Source organism: Nicotiana sylvestris, chromosome 11 (assembly GCF_000393655.2).
Source record: "Nicotiana sylvestris chromosome 11, ASM39365v2, whole genome shotgun sequence".
Lineage (NCBI taxonomy): Eukaryota > Viridiplantae > Streptophyta > Magnoliopsida > Solanales > Solanaceae > Nicotiana > Nicotiana sylvestris.
Window position 1 is genome coordinate 41694292 of NC_091067.1, and position 16760 is coordinate 41711051.

Here is a 16760-nt window from a genome sequence, read left to right on the forward strand (position 1 = left end):
ATTTTCTTATTTAGAGAGGAAAAAACGTGTCCTTTAATTGTGCCTCTTCAAATCAGTTATTTTTTGAAAAATTTAAAAATTCTAAACTCCTAAAAAAATGTGCACTTTACATTTTTTAAAAATAAATATGGAACTCCAACAAAGTTGGAGAATTGTCCAAAAAATTTACATGTATCAATTTAATGTTATCCACTTTGTCATCATAATATTTATTTGCCTCTCCTATTATATATAAATAAATTTCCACTCATTTTAAGCATCTCAACTATCCCAACGAATATCTACTACTTCTCATCAGCACCTCAACTATCCCAACGACTATCTACTATTCACCAGCAGAGATATCAGGTTTTAAAAAAATCACTTAGTATTTGAAGGAAAGTACATGTATTATTAGTTACCAAAAATAGACAGTGCATTATTAATGATGTCAAGGGAGAAATGCCCCAAGGCAAACCACCGCAACTTCAACGCCAACAAACCAAGGTTGAAATTCTTATTACAACCGAGAAACCGTTGAAAGCAAACTGCACTCGTGAATAATGAATCCGCCTCTCTACCCTTCTCCACTTAAATACCCAAAAAAATTATTCAACAAGATTCAAACTCATGCCGTGCACTGAACCTACACCGTGCATTGTGCTCTTACCACCAGGCCAAAGCCCAGGGGCCTAACCAAGGTTGAAACTTGTGCAAGGTAAAGTAGCAAATTCCAATCTTTTACTATAATTTGAAGACAAAATCTGGTGCAATTACATACTGAACAGGTTTCCTTGTCCTACAACAAAATTGGATATATCCAACCCTCTTTTTTTCTCTATAATGTTTCCTCACCATCTATAAGTTATAAAAAAGAAATCTGTCTAAATTAGGCTGATTTCAACTTGGCAGATGATGATGCTAGATATGCAAGGATTCTGTGCCCGACGAACATCAAGAAGATCCCTAAAAAGCCAAGTGCTTTAAGTGTTGTGAATAGATTCAGCTGCAGGCAAAGAAGCAAATAAGTATGTGTAGTTATTAGCAAGTAAAAACACATAAACATTCCGAACAAATATATCAGACAAGTTAATTTAGAAGGCTTTCTACAGATAATAGAGCATAGGTGAACACAGCACAGAGTAACTTTCAGTTAACAGATTCCAAAGTTTCAGTATTGTTAAATCAAACACAAGACATTCCAAAACCTTGTTGATGTACTATAACTAGTCGTTAGGATTTGTGTACTTCCAACTTCCGAAAACTGAACCATCAGTGTTTTTTAATTAGACCAAAAATCAGTTTAGTTTAAGGAATAGACAGATAGAAGGATAGGGAAGTTGAACTAATTTCCTTCTCTATCTCCTCGTGTTGTTTCCAAAATAAAAAATGAAGTAATAGAAACGCTGCCAAACAGAAGTCGAAGAATTCTCATATAAAGGAGATCCAGAGACTGAAGAAAGTGTGCACAGACCTTCAACCAAAATAGAAGATAGAGCGATAAGACAGCTGCAATGCCAAAGTGGAAAAGAATGGCAAATGTAGCAGGTGCTGATGCTTTTGGGAAGTTCTTCAGATTGACTTGCAGCCTCAAAAGCTGAGGAAATATTACAGCAAAAAAAATTAACAACAAAAGTATTATAAGGAAGAGAGGAATATAAAGCTTCGGATCAAATCCAAGGCAAAACAAACAAATGGAGACGAAGCAATCATATAGCTCTTTTGAGAAAGGAGAACACACTACCGTTCATCACAATCAACTAACTAAGAAACGAATTCGAGAGAATTACCCCCACCAAAAATCCAACGAATGGCAAGAGAACAAGGGCCAAAAAGATGAGCGAAAGCTCCTTAGGAGGTCTTTTTTCCGGAGCTCTGAATATGTGTGATATTTCTGCCTTGGGCCCAAATTTTGAGGAAGCGTCAACAGCTTGTGGAGGAGGGCGAGCTGCCTTTTCTGGAGGCTCTGGTAGATCTAACTCAATTGAACCCAGATGTTGGAAGAACGAGTTCTCCTGGAGGAAAATTCAACGAAGCCCAGGTATCATTAGAAGAAATTTCTTTACTGCTGTTCGGCTTAAAAATCGACCAAAATGTGACACAATATGTAGAGCATTTATGGAGCTAAAAATCAATACTTACCATGACAGCATCCCCAACTGTAAGTTGAATGTCATATCTACCTGACAGATAGAAAAACTTCTCGACTAGCCCAAGAAAATCCTACAAAGCAGAAAGCGATTTAAAATACAGCGGTTAGCTCTTCCAGTCATTGTTGGTATTGGAGTTATAGCAATTTTAGTGATGCTTTTTATTGGGATTGGAACTTGAGGCTAGGAAACTATTAATGTTTAGCTAGACAAAAATCCAATAGCAAATCACCAACCACATCAACTGCGAGCATCAATATGGTAATAAATTGGAATAACTTCTAAGAAGCACAATCAAACAGGCTTGTGCTGAATTCAGAAATAAGTCATACTCCTCCCTATGTCAAAGTAAGTAGAGAGAGAGAGAGAGAGAAATGATTTAGAAAACTTAACTAGTATTATTTCAAAAAAATTTCCAGAATTTCCCACAACAAAGATGTGTTCCACTTTGCTCTCATGTCTCAACTTGAGGAAAGCCTGCAGAGGAAATCGGTAAGTCAACCAACTGGCTATGACAGAACCGTTCGCTAAAAGGATAAGGTGAGCTTCCAACCTGGTGCGGCTTAAAAGCATTCCCTAGAGGAGAAGTTAATTGGAATGACAACTGTAGCTTTTGAAGATGGTTTGCTGAGAGAGAGATACTGTTCTCCCCAGCCAAATCAAGCCTGTAAAAGAACACACATAGATAAAGATAAACTATCGATGTGGTGAAGGCACATATACGATGCTTGCACAATTTTCAATTAGTATCAGTTGGCATAGAATTGTACATATGACAGTATAAAAAAACAGCATGAAACAGTTAACAAGACAGTACTCAAATGATAATAATTAGAGGTGACAAAATTGCACCTTCCATTAAATCAAGGAAGTCATACGATGTGATGGAAGTTATGTAAAGTTAAATCCTATGAACTACTTGAAGGTTTGAATCACCCTTTAAGTTTCTTGATTGAAAGTTTTAGAAATCTAAATAGGGTAAATAGCGATGCAATGTAAATAGAATCAAAACTAACCGTCTAGATACAGAAAAGGAAAACTTTCAATAGGACATCTTTATCAAAAAAGAACTTCGACCAAGCTAATAAAACAGCACAGAATCATATTCCCAATGCATTCCTATCCACCACTAACATGGAAAAGACAGGTATTAAAGCATTAGAAACGTATTGAATAAAGTTTCCAGTGTATCATAATAGAAGGTGGTTCCTCTTGGCTCTTCAGGAAAGGTAAAAGAGACAAGCTTGAGCCTAGTTCAGCAGTTCGCTTGTGCCCTGTTAAGCGTAAAGTGGGAAATGGAGATGCACTCTCCATGTTCACAAACTAAAACATTTAAGAAGGAAAAAGAAGATCAAAAAGGCGAAGGAAAAATGTATTTACTCAAAAAGAAATATGAAAAAGGGGAAAAAGAAGAGCAAACGTACAGTGAAGAATACTGTGAATTCTCTGAAAGTAAAGACCAAGCATTATTGGCATAGACCCAACTAAGCTGATTCTATGAATTCTATTATTAATCTAAAATTAGAGAATTGCATAGCTTCAATAAACACTTTGCAGATAATTTTCAATTTAATCAGTGATAACAAAACTTTGATTATTAACCCTCTAGAAAGACGCTTGAATAAGTGTGTAATGCAAGTTCCCAAAGGGATTACTAAGTTGTTGAGACAAGTAACTCGGAGGTCCCAGGTTCAATTCCAGCTACAACATTTGGTGTGAATTATAACTCTTATTGTGAGCCTAACTGCTCTACCCTTAACGGAGCAGGATTACCCAACACCTATGCTTGTAGGCTGTAGTGACTCGGTGGATTAGTCGAGATGTGTGCAATTTACTAGACTTAATATCACCATCATTAAGAGAAAAGAATAACATTATGTAAATTGATATTACAGTTCATGTAAGATCGCATTCAAAGATGGCCAGTTCTTCAAATTTTATTAATGAGAACGTGATACAGCACGTAGAAAAAAATCTTAGACCTACTTAATATTTTCCTTCTACAATGAATAGCTAAAAATGTCAAAACAGGAAAGGAACAAACTTTTCAGTGTTAAACATAGCTTTAGAGGCTCTTACTAGATAGGGCGGGCAGAATAGAAGTCTCACACTACTAGCTTTAGTTTTGAGCATGCAGCGGCAGTCAGGAATGAATGTTATACTAAACTATCCGCAAATATGTTTCATATTTTGAGGCATGATACTTGCATTTATCATATCAGAAACAAGTCAACGGCAATCAACAATACAAAGTATCAGTAAATGAAGACAATAGGCCAAAAAAATAGTCAATGATTACAACAGAAACGCACACTTTGAAGTATATATGTGTCATGGACATTGAGAAAAGAGACAGCAGAAAAGCAAATACCTCTTTTGAGTTTCCACATTACCAAGATCGCTGTCAAGAACAGCAACCTCTGCATGGTCAACTTTGACAAATCCTGTCACGTATATGGGTACTTTTGTTCGTCCTCCAGCGGCATAGATCTTTTTATCCTCAGGATTGTGAAGGACAATCTAGAAGATCATCCAGAAAAGAAAGGTAGGAGATAAAAAAAAAGATCAAGTTGAAGGCGTGAGAGATTCTGAGGGAGGGGGAATGAGAAGCTGAACATTTTAACAAGGGAAAGAGAATGAGAGGCCATACCTCAAAAGTAAAAATGTAACTACCAGCGTCAATGTTCTCTGGCAATACATCTAAGAAATGCACAGCATTTTCTGGGTCAAATTTGAGATCCTGCAGAGCACAAATTTCAAACGAATTAAAGTTAAGGAAAAGAAAAGATATCTATACTATTTTAATCAAAATATACTAGATCTCCATCAGCTGCATTCGATCACAAACAAAAACCCTATGCACCTGATCAATGATAGAAGCATCTTTGGAACCGGAGGTGAAGATCTGCTTGAGTTTGACTGACAGAGAAGGTGCAGCAGAGCCCAAAACAGTGTTTACGTTCACCTAATTTAAGAAAGACAAATGTCAACAATTGCGATCCATTGATGAGCACTTAAAACAACCAAGACAACCAAATACTCTGTATAAGCAAAAGGGGATTTTTTTTTTTTTTTGTACAAGCAATAATGCTGACTTGCACTTGTAAAATAAGGCCCACTTAACCTTATTGTGAGAAAACTTTCAAGCCATCATTTTTTTAAATCTAAACCAGTCTCAGTGTGACTTAAATCCAAAATGAGAGGTAAGAATAAACAAGTGCTGAGGAAAACTAAAGAGAATACTATGTAATCAAAACTTGAGGAAAAAGAGATCAATGTGCCGCACCTTAAGCTGGTCTTTCCTAGTCAATGAAAGCACAGCAGTCGGGGGCGACAAAATCAAAGGAATGGAGACCCTGTATATAGAAAATAAATTTGTGACATATATAAGTAAAGAATGCTGCTAGCTGCTAAGGTGCTTCATCTGAAACTGAAATTTACTAGACATAAACAAATTCCCTGAAATACTGGATTTGGGAAAAGGGAAAATGGAGTAAATCGTAGTCACCCACCTATTGTTTTCTAAGGAAGCCAATGCATCAAGTTGATAAAACAAGTCTTCTGCTTTTCCAGGAATTCCGACACCGAGGAAAAACCTTGCTAAACCTAAGATTTTGTCACCTGGAAGCTGCTTACAATAGAGGAAATTATTATCAAGCTTTCATATGATAGTTGAAAAAAATACGAAAACATCAAGTATTAGACTACCGTACGTTTAAATCTTCATCAGATGCTATGGCAAATGCTGTGATACCACGCACCACAGCTGATGAAGCTGATAGGGGACTCTGATATCCATGAGCATCAACAAGCTTTTCATCAAAGTAATAAGCCCCATCATCTGTAACATGACAATCGTTCTTAGAATGACACTGAGTTTGCGAGCCTGATTCGACAAACTGCAGCGTCGGCTCTAAATAGGGTAGAACTGTATTGAATTCTTTTTTATTTTAATAACGTAGAACAAATCTAATTAGTTCCTTCTTGGGAAAACTACAAAACGCATGAGTAGCATCTAGCGATGTGTCAAAGACTAAGCGCATCGAACTTCTCAATCAAATAGCACCAGATAAAGTTAACAACAGTAATTATTTTCACTTTTCCATCAGACCATTCCAATAAAACATACTTGACTTCTGGCTCCCTTTCCTTACCTCTTTCTCAACCAACTCATCAAACACAAACATTTTCGAGTCAAATATATGAAAACAAATTTACATGTTATGTATTTCTCCAGAGTAAGAAGGTACAACCAGGTTTCAGCCTTCTTACATCAATTGGAGTGAAATATAGATTCAACCTTTCATTATGGGATGGTACACAAGTTTTCCACCCAAAAGAAAAACAGGGAACATTCACCACAAGAAAAGGTGAGGTACCTCAAAATCAAAGTCATTTTCTAAGCGTATAATCGTTTTCCATAAATGGAAAGGACTAAAGAAATTGCTCGGTTATCAAATGAGGAAACACAAGGAGGCACCCGACATGTTTCACTTTGTTTTAACGTGCAGCATCCACTAATAAACACTTTCACTTGAACTTTCAATATCAAGAATACAGCAAGAAAATCATACTCAATCCTTTGTTTCTCTGACTAAATAATACTAATATATAAAAGGAAGAGCACTAAGTTTCTTTCTTGGGTAATTGTATGGAACAGAGAAATAACACCTGTTTAACATATAACAGTATCACCTACTCTGACAAAAAATGACAAAATTCACAATATTTTTATGAACTATAAGTTTTATTTATTTTTTTGGCCAGCACCTGACATAAGGGACCTAATGTATGTTACCAAACAAGGAACATAAGGAGGGCACCTAACATGTTTCACTTTGTTTTAACTTGCTGCATACACTAATAAATACTTTCACTTGAACTTCCAATATAAAGAAAAACAGCTAACATACTAAATCACAAAAGCAAGAGCTCTAAATTTCTTTCTTAATGAATGATATGGAAAAGAGATATGACACCTTTTTAACACACAACAATATCACCTGCTATGACAAAAAATCACAAAAATTCATATAATTTATATAGGCTATATGTTTTTCTTTCTTTCTTAGCTAGCAAGGAATACAAGATAAATTAGAATACCATGTCTTTTGCAGTATCTAAAAGTAAAGCTTTGACGAGTAAGGAGATTTTATCTGGTGCATCCAAATGAATACGCGGACCTAAAACATTTAAAAACATCTAATGTCATTTATTCTATTTAGCATAGGCACATCCGTGTACACCGATGTAAGTTCAGATCTTAGAACAGGGAAATCTCAAGCAAAATTTTCTATCAGCTACTGACAACCTAGAAAAACAAAGAAGAATTAAGAGTGAACATGAGAGAAAGGAGAACATAGGAAAGAACAAAAGAGGTGGATACCATATTTCTCAACACCGTCCAGAAGCTTCAATATGTCATTTTTCACCAGGCTAATCTGCCGACAGAAAAAAATAGCAGTAGAAAACTAGTAATCTCACAAAAGAATGAAGCATCCACATGAATAAAGACTAAACAAAAATCAGAAAGCTGAAAATTATAATGTACTTCCAAGTGGAGCATAAGACAACTTCAGTATATAAGCTGACATATTGGTCCCACAAAACTCAATGCTGCCTAGACATATTTACAGACACATGCAATATGGCATCAAGTAACTGGCAATCTTTTGTCTCTGCTTTATCTCCTGTAAGTGCACCCCCTCAAACATGTAAGGGGTCATTTGGTCGGATGTATTAGGAAAAATAATACATGTATTAGCTTTGGTACTATTAATATTTGGTAGTGTTTTTAAACCTATGTATAACTAATACACTCTATTCAGTATTATTCTTATACATAGCAAACCATGGCATTAGCAATACCATGGTTTTTAATACATGAATAAGCATGTATAAAGACAGAATTGCCTTTTCAAATCCTTTCAAATGTTTTCAAAGAGCACTTTTGTAAACAAACATTTTTAAAAAAAAATTATGCAATGTATGTTATTTTTAATACACCAAACCATACCGTCGATAAGAAATAATCCCAGCATAACTAACCCAATTATTACTAATCCTAGCATTACTAATACACCCTATACAGTACTATTCTTGTACACCCTACCAAACGACCCCTAAGAGTATATAAACTTTTTTCATTCTTTTTGCAACATTCAGATATTAGTATCACATGAGAGGTATAGTATGATTTTCTTGACCGCTTTAGAAATTACTCAGTAAATCTGCCATCACTGCCTATTCCCAAATCGTGACATCTTGTAATACGTAAAAGCTTTAATCCACACTAAAAATGCACATTGAGTGGCAAAATAATGGAGGCAAATGAAACATATGCAAATACCATATTCAGTAACCTCTCCAGTGATAGCAGTCAGAAACTCACATTCAATACCATCAAATTGAACTGAAAAAACAATGACCAGTGACTAGTGTACTGAAAAAACACTGACCAGTGTATTAAACTGCTAATCAGGTTCAAAAACTAGTAAAATTTTAATTCAAATTTATTAGTTCTTATACTACGTTTCTAATGTCATATTCATAAACCCTGATGTATCCATCCAATTGATTTCTTCTCCATCATTCGCTTATCAGTACTGTGATTTACGAAATTTTGAGTTATGTACTTAAAGAATTATGTGACTCTCTATAATGATGATATGCACATAACTTATAGACGAGTCTTTATATTGCTAGAAGAAATTGGGTTACAAAAATACATGGGCATTTTCTTCTCTTATTTTGCATGCATACTTTTGGTGATGAATGCATATTGATATTTGATCCTTTTTTTGTTTTTCAGGGTTTGAATTTGAGGATGAATTCTCTTTTTCTTTAAAAGGGAAGAGCTATCATGCAGTTGGGACCCGGGAGGAAAGGTTGGTACATGAAGAGGTCCTCACTTCGAAAGGGCAAGCCAGACTATTGAAGTATGGAAACTATTTAGGTCCTTTTATGTTTCAATTGAGTTATCCTGCAGGATTTAGGCCAAACATGAACTACCTTGAGTACAGAAGTTGTAGAAGATGAATTCCCTTCTCCATATTTTAATACTAGAAGGTTGAGTGGTCACACTGCTTCAGGAGCTCCTCAGTTTGACTATGGGAAAGAGCATGAAATCTTACCGGCTAGATTCTTGCTTTGCTTAATAAAACATCACAGTATTTATATCACTAATAAAGGTGTCAGGAGCAATGTCATACTTAAAGAAGCTTGTGATGGCTCTAATGTAATTAGTGAATGCCCACATTTACTGTTTAGGGGGTAACTTTATAGCTCTCACAGGCAAAAGAGGTATTGATCCATGTACAAGGGTTTCTTCATAGTAGATTTAATGGAAAAGGGTTCAAAATGCCCCTAAACTATTGGAAAAGGTTTAAAACTACCCTTTCATCCACCTATTGGGCTAGAAATACTCCTTCATTCACCTTTTTGGTTCACTTATGCCCTTTAACCGTTAGGTCAATGCTGAATTAAAAATAATTACTTAAAAAAAATATTTTGCAAAATATTTTTGTTTTTTTTTTAAACTAATGCACCAGTAGTCCACTAATTTAGTAAAGTCTTCTTCTTCTTTTTCAGTTTTTACAAAAAATATTTTTCCCAGTTTTTTTAAAGCATTTTTTTCGTAAAAACAGAAAAAAATTGTTTTTAACAAAAATATTTTCTTTTTTAAAAACTGAAAAAAATATTTTGTTAAAAAACGAAAATATTTTTTCAGTTTTTTCAAATTTATTTTTCCAGTTTTTACAAAAAAAAATGCTTTAAAAAAACTGTAAAAATTCAAAAAAAATTCAAAAACGAAAATATTTTGTTGAAAATATTTTTTCAGTTTTAAAAAACGAAAATATTTTATTAAAAATAATTTTTTTCTGTTTTTACAATTTTTTTCAGTTTTTACAAAAAAAATGCTTTAAAAAAACTGAATAAAATGAAAAAAAAAAATTGTAAAAACTGAATTATTTTTTGTAAAAACTGAAGAAAAAAAAACACTTTACAAAATTAGTGGACTGCTGGTGCATTAGTTTTAAAAAATGAAAATATTTTTTAAGTAATTATTTTTAATTCAGCATTGACCTAACGGTCAAAGGGCATAAGTGAACCAAAAAGGTGGATGGAGGGGTATTTTTAGCCCAATAGGTGGATGAAGGATATTTTAAACCTTTTTCAATAGTTTAGGGGCATTTTGAACCATTTTCTGTAGATTTAATGAGAATATTTGTTGATAACATGGTTTTCTTGCAATTCGAAAGGATTATTACAATGGCCTTGAGCCTTATCAATAGAGGAGAAAAGGTTGGTCAAAGTGTATTACTTTCGGCATCATTCATTACAGGTCCTAGGAATATGTGATGAATTGATCATTTACAAAGACTTGTAATTTATTCTTTTGTATATTATTATTTACTCAAATATTCCTTCTAATAATATTGATATTCTTTTATACAGTATATACTTCATGATTTAGTATACACGTAGCGAGAAACTAGTTATAAAAATAAAGGGGGGGGGGGGAGGGGGGTATCGCAGGTATATTTATTGTTCATACGGCCCTCATTAAGAGTGAGCCTATAGGTACTGAAATGCACCTCTTAGCAGTTAGCATGTTGATGCCTACACATAAGTGCCCTTAAGCAAAGCGAAGCACCTAGCCTATGCTACATCTAGCTTCAGGCTTATGCAACCCTTTAATAGCACCGACCAGGAGGATTACGAGCGGTAACTGAATGCTTGCCATAGAAAGGAGAAGTATGACTCACCAGAGAACGATCAATCTCAGAAGATGCTAATGAAATGACACCAGCCAGGCTCTCAAGTGCAATTCCTGTAGGAGAATATTTTAACCATGAAAAAATAGCAACAAAAGAAATAGCGATAAAGCATTCAAGCAAGAAGAGGGGGGACCTTAGGGAGCCATATTTACAGATAGACAACTTTTTCCAGTATAATGCTAGACTATTGTCTTCTATAGAAAATAATCACCTGCAGCAAATGTACTAGACTCGGGATTGTTGGAGCTATAGCGCCATCTTCCATCACTTTGGCTAAGAGCCTGCCAAGAGCTCTCAAGTGTCAATATGCATTCTTACACCCAATATTACAGCAACAAATATTGAAGAATGATATGTAAATTATAACAGCAAGTGCACTTTGAAACCTTTATGGCACGGAAAACTGAATCAGCACCTCCAAGGTGTACATCAACTTCAGAAGCTTGACCCTAGAGAAAAGACAGTCACAAGTAAAAAACAGAGAAAATCATATCTTGACGATATCCAATTCCCTTATGAAGCACACAAGCAACTCCATACAGAATATATACTGAGAAGCTTCAGCTTTTCTTTTCATCTGCTTTTGTTATCATTCTTTAGAGGGGTTCAAGAGGGGAAAGGAGTATCAGTATCAGTTACTGTCAGGTATAATATAAAAGAAACTATGAGACATTTCTCCATGTTGCATTACCTCGATAAGGACTAAACTTCCAACTGAATAGTAGTAGTCGAGAAGTGAACCAGCACTGTTCACGTTATCCTTAAGTCTAGAGGCTATGCCCTTCACAAAAACCCAGCGGTAGAGCACAATGATGAAGGAAGAGATATAAGTGAATATAATGCACCAAAAGTCAATATCAAAAATCAAATCAGCAGTAAGCTTAAACATACAGCAAAAGCCTCATTGTTAAGCTCGCACTTCAATATCCTATTGACTCTCAATGCTTGAAACAAATCCTTCGATGCTGAAGATGGAGACCTAACAGTATCCACCACTGATTTACATGTAACCGCCTTGATGTCAGGCTGTTTTCCAGTTCCAAGAACCTCAAATGACCTTAAGGCCTTGTATGTCACTTCAAGACTGGAAAGAGGTAAAATAATCAACAGCTAGACACATACAATTGACTTTGCAAGATACAAAAAAATATCAGCTATAAGTTAGTAAAAAAGCAAAGAAAAAAGGGACTTTTTCCTGACTGTCGCACAAAGAGTGCCAACTTAACATTTTTGTGATAGGAGACTATCAACAATTTTTAAACACAGAGAGCACAATGCGCATCAACTGTGTTAATCCCCAGCTCCATCAGATTCTGATAACAATCGGCTAATAAGGTAGCCAAACATTTCTTTTATGAAGTAAGTAGATAGGTAGGCAAACATTGTTTTTCCTTTCGCCCCTATATTTCTTGCTGGGGAGCTGCAGGAAGAGTTTCAAAAAATACATCTAGCAAAATTTCTAGATTGCCAATAACCAAACTATTCCTCAGTTAAGAAATATTATAACCAAGAAATCCACTATTAGCAGCATCGAAACCAGATAAATAATGGACCCACCCCTTTACCATTCTCCGCTCAAATACTAGACTTGGTTCACCAAGATTCGAACTTGTGAAGTTATTCAGGTCATTAATACTCACTCAAAATTTTTGTTTTAGGTAGCCAAAGCATTGTATTATTAATTCTGGACCCTCAAATGATATCAAACATAAGCACTTCAAATACGTAGACGACATAGTTTAGAGCTCATCAACAGATACGACTATTCATAATAAAACACCCAGGTTGGGTGTAACCTGTATAACACTGTATACTTAACCCCAAATTTGACCAAACTGCTATTAACTCCTATCTACAATTCCTTTCCCCATCATCAGTGGTACTCAAAATGGTATAGTGAATACAACTCTCTCCGTCCCATTTTATGTGGCACACTTTCCTTTTTCATTTATCCCAAAATAATAGCACCTCCTCATATTTAAAAACAATTCAACTTTAAACTACTCATTTTACACTTATGAGATGATTTATAGTCACACAAATATCTATGGCTTGTTTAATCACAAGTTTCAAAAGTCTGTCTTTCTTTCTAAACTTTGTGCCTAGTCAAACGGTGTGACATAATGGGATGAAGGGAGTAAAAGGTCAATACGGGAATGAGATCCGGCTCAAAAATCTTAGCTTTATAATCATCATCAATGTAAAATTTGTACAATTAACAAGCCAAAGTTCAAAATTCTGCTAAGCCATCAAAAGGATCAACCACAAACACCTGCTACAGAACCCTTTTAACCATATTACTCTTTCTCAAACACTACACACTCAACAAATCCAAGAACACAAATGGGTTTATTGAGGGTTTAATTAAACCTTTCAAAAGATCCATCTTTGGGTGTAAGCAAATCTAAAGCTGCAGATCGGTGAGAATCTGAAATGGGTTTGAAAATTGCAGCTTCACAGATCAATATACACACCGCTAGAATCAAAAATCCTAAAACTTTCCCCATTTTCTGCACACAAAAAAAATCAAGAAAAATGCAGTTTAAACTTTTGAGCATAAATTCGAAGAAAATAATTTGAATCAAAGTGCAAATGAGAACTTGGGTGAGAAATTGGGGAAGAAGACTTACGAGTCTGCGCCAGAGTGATGAGAGGGAGGCTCGATGGTTTTTGGAAGACTATGAACGTCTAAATCTAGTATAGAATTATGGTAAAATGACAAAAGTATCCCTTCTGTTTGGTGTAGGTTTAAAATAGTTCTTTAAATATACCCCTGAACGGTATTTGGTCCTTGAAGTTTGTTAAAAGTGATACTTTTGGCCTTTGTCAAATTACTCAAATATTTAATAAATTTTGGTTGTTAATAAAAATTTATAAAAGAAAAAAAAAAAGATGTAACCGGGAACTCATATCTGAAGGTGAGGTTTTTGAAATTCTACTATTTTAATTTATTTATGGTGTCTGGATCAGTCTATTGACGTGTAATTTTTGCTACTATTTGTTTATTTTTTGTGCTTGCTAGTTTTTTGTATTGCAAAATTTGGAATTTGATTGAACTTTTCTATTGTATCTGGTTATATTTTTTTCATAATTCATATTAAATTTAACATGGAGAGTCTGTTAAGTATTTAAACGGAGAAAAAAAGTACTCACTTTTGATAAAATTAAAAGATAAAACCTACTCACAAGTATATTTAAGGGTTTTAAACCTCCTCATTCTTTTATTCATCAAAGCGTATCCAAAATCTCTGAAGATTACCACCTTAGCCCTATCCTACCATTTGTATAATATAGTTCAACATTTATTAACATATTCTTCTAATTTTTTCTTTCTTAAAATTAAAAAAAAAAAAAGGATTGGCTCAAAGGATTGGCTCTTCCATTAAGAAGTCTTTGTGTAACAAGCGCATAGTATCCATTAGAAAGCTCGTGAATTTTATTATTAACTTAGATGAATTAATTTCAAGATATAATGATTTTCTATTATAATAGGACGTCCTTCCATCAAATATTCTATTTTTTCTTAGATGTTCGGGTTTAATTCCATACATATGGATTCACTGTTGTCATTTAGTCATATAAAATAAATATTATTTTATTGTCAAACATATCATCCTCATGTAGCTTGTTAAGTTTTACGTTTTTTTTCCCTATCTGTATAATGAATTGATGAACTACACTCATTTTTGTGTGAATCTAATGCCCCACCATCTTGACTTTGGAAGAGAGGGAACTAGCGAACTTTACAAAATTCCATGTGTAGCTTGACCAATGGAATACTGGTCTTGCTTTTTAATGAATTTTTCTTTTATTACTCTCTTTTACTACACTTTTCCTCCCTAGTAAAAGGGAGCTCGTTCGACACTATCAGTTGATGATATTGCTAATGGAATGTGAGTCTACGTAACTAGAGACGGACCCAGGATTTTAATGCGACAATGGTATAATATTCTGTTCAATCAGTACCCACTAAAAGTTTTTAGCGTTCAGGATGTCAAGTAATTTAATTTAACCATTTTGAAGATATACACATATACATATGTAGAATTTCTGTCGAAATTTACGGGGTCCAATAACCCGTCAACATAGCACATAGGTTCGCCTATGTATGTAATGTCATTGATTCTAATGTTCATGTCATTTCTAATAAATAGTGTAATTAGTGGTGAACCGAAAAGTGCTTCGTCGGCGGAACATGATACGCCAACATTGACTAGTGGAATGGGGGTGATAAATACTAACCTTGAGTTTAATACCCCATTATAAGTGTACATCTTGCATTTTTCTTCACAAACTGGTGCTTTATACTGGAATTTTTTTGGTCGAATGGTAAGTTCATGTGCAAAGAAAAATCATGTTCTGTATATTGAGCGTTTTACTATGTATTCTAGAGAATTAGTGAGGAGGAAAATAGTTAAATATAAGAAATAAACCAAATATTCTTAATACGATGCTCACTTATGTGATCATACAATTTAGTGTAGAAAGAAAATTTTACTTCTCTTATGGATTTTTAGTGTAACTGTCACGACCCAAAAACTCACTGCAGGCATCGTGATGGCACTTAGTATTTAAGACTAGGTAAGCCGATTACTAACAACGATTATGTCGGTTTTGACAATGATAATTTGAAACTTAGATTAATATAAATACCGAACAAAAGCGGAATAAGCCTACGTGGCAATAATCATAACAATCTCCCAAGACTGGTAATACAGAGTTACGAACTCTAGCTAAGTACATGGAAAGATCTCAAAGATCGAAATACAATACTGTCAGTACAATGAAAGGAAAGAACTCTAAGGGACTACGACGACCAAGCAGCTCTACTTTGAATCCTCGCGACAAATAAGCTAACTCTGTCCGAGTCTGATATCTTCAATACCTGGCTCTGCATAAAAATGTGCAGAAGTGTAGTATGAGTACACCACGGTCGGTACCCAATAAGTATTAAGACTAACCTCGGTGGAATAGTGACAAGGTACAAATTAAGACACTTACTAGACAAAATAACTTATGCAGTATAGAAGTATAAAGTTAATAATGAAAGTAGGAATCAGTCAATGGCAATAAGAATACCGTGTAAATACCATTGAAACCATTTAAGGAACACAAATGACAACCAATTAATCAAGCCATTCTAACACAAGTTTTCGCAACAAAAATTACCCAAGATACCTCATCCCATAGTCACAAGCCACGGGTCTCAACCTACCATCATATGCTCACGGCACCGTGTGCCCGCATTTTAAATCACAACCGCACGGACAACTCACATGCCAATATCTCAATCCGCACGGCATGATCACAAGCTCATATTCACAATCCACATGGTGTGGTCACAGGCTCACAATCACAATCTTCCCGACGAGGTCACATGCTCACAATCACAATCCGTCTGGCATGGTCACAGGCTCATAATCACAATCTGTCTGGCGTGGTCATGGGCTCATAATCACAATCCATCTGGCGTGGTCACAAGCTCACAATCACAATCCTCCCGACGTGATCACAGGCTCGTAATCATAATCCACCCAGCGTGGTCACATGCTTAATATCACGTGAAAACAAATAATACAAGAACACATGGGCATGATCAATAAATGTCAAGCTTCATACTCCTAAGCTAGTATAAGTGGCAAGCTACGGTGTATGCTTCTGCGAGTGTACTACTACAGCCCAAGTCAACAAGTCATATCAAAGACATCGAGTAGCTTATCGAAGCAACACAACAAGTCACGTAAGGTGTATGACATGCACAAGGAAAAACACACCATCACACGAAAATCACTAACACAATGTCCCCAAGCCATCACATATCATCCTTGACATTATCACCCTTATCTCTGAT

General features: G+C 35.0%; 1 protein-coding gene across 1 annotated transcript; it reads right to left on the bottom strand.

The window, feature by feature from the left end:
* Window positions 1-703: 703 nt before the first annotated feature.
* Window positions 704-13626, bottom strand: LOC104236922 (dolichyl-diphosphooligosaccharide--protein glycosyltransferase subunit 2-like). The gene is made up of 20 exons (XM_009790967.2): window positions 13540-13626; window positions 13280-13419; window positions 11801-11993; window positions 11601-11690; window positions 11296-11358; window positions 11121-11190; window positions 10898-10962; window positions 7516-7570; window positions 5843-5970; window positions 5642-5757; window positions 5416-5485; window positions 4993-5094; window positions 4780-4869; window positions 4501-4649; window positions 2683-2794; window positions 2523-2606; window positions 2122-2202; window positions 1770-1994; window positions 1454-1576; window positions 704-985 (listed from the first exon to the last, which is right to left on the bottom strand). The coding sequence occupies exons 2-20, from the start codon at window positions 13414-13416 to the stop codon at window positions 869-871; spliced, it is 2070 nt and encodes a 689-aa protein (XP_009789269.1). The 5' UTR covers window positions 13417-13419; window positions 13540-13626; the 3' UTR covers window positions 704-868.
* Between the last annotated feature and the right edge of the window lie 3134 nt (window positions 13627-16760).

What these genes read in the sequence shown, in the direction of transcription:
- LOC104236922 (XM_009790967.2), bottom strand. Translation starts at nt 13,416, where the DNA reads ATGGGGAAAGTTTTAGGATTTTTGATTCTAGCGGTGTGTATATTGATC. An exon ending in GAAGTTTAGTCCTTATCGAG is followed by an intron (nt 11,359 to 11,600) that starts GTAATGCAACAT and finishes TCTTTTCTCTAG; the next exon opens with GGTCAAGCTTCTGAAGTTGA. An exon ending in GTCTAGTACATTTGCTGCAG is followed by an intron (nt 10,963 to 11,120) that starts GTGATTATTTTC and finishes ATTCTCCTACAG; the next exon opens with GAATTGCACTTGAGAGCCTG.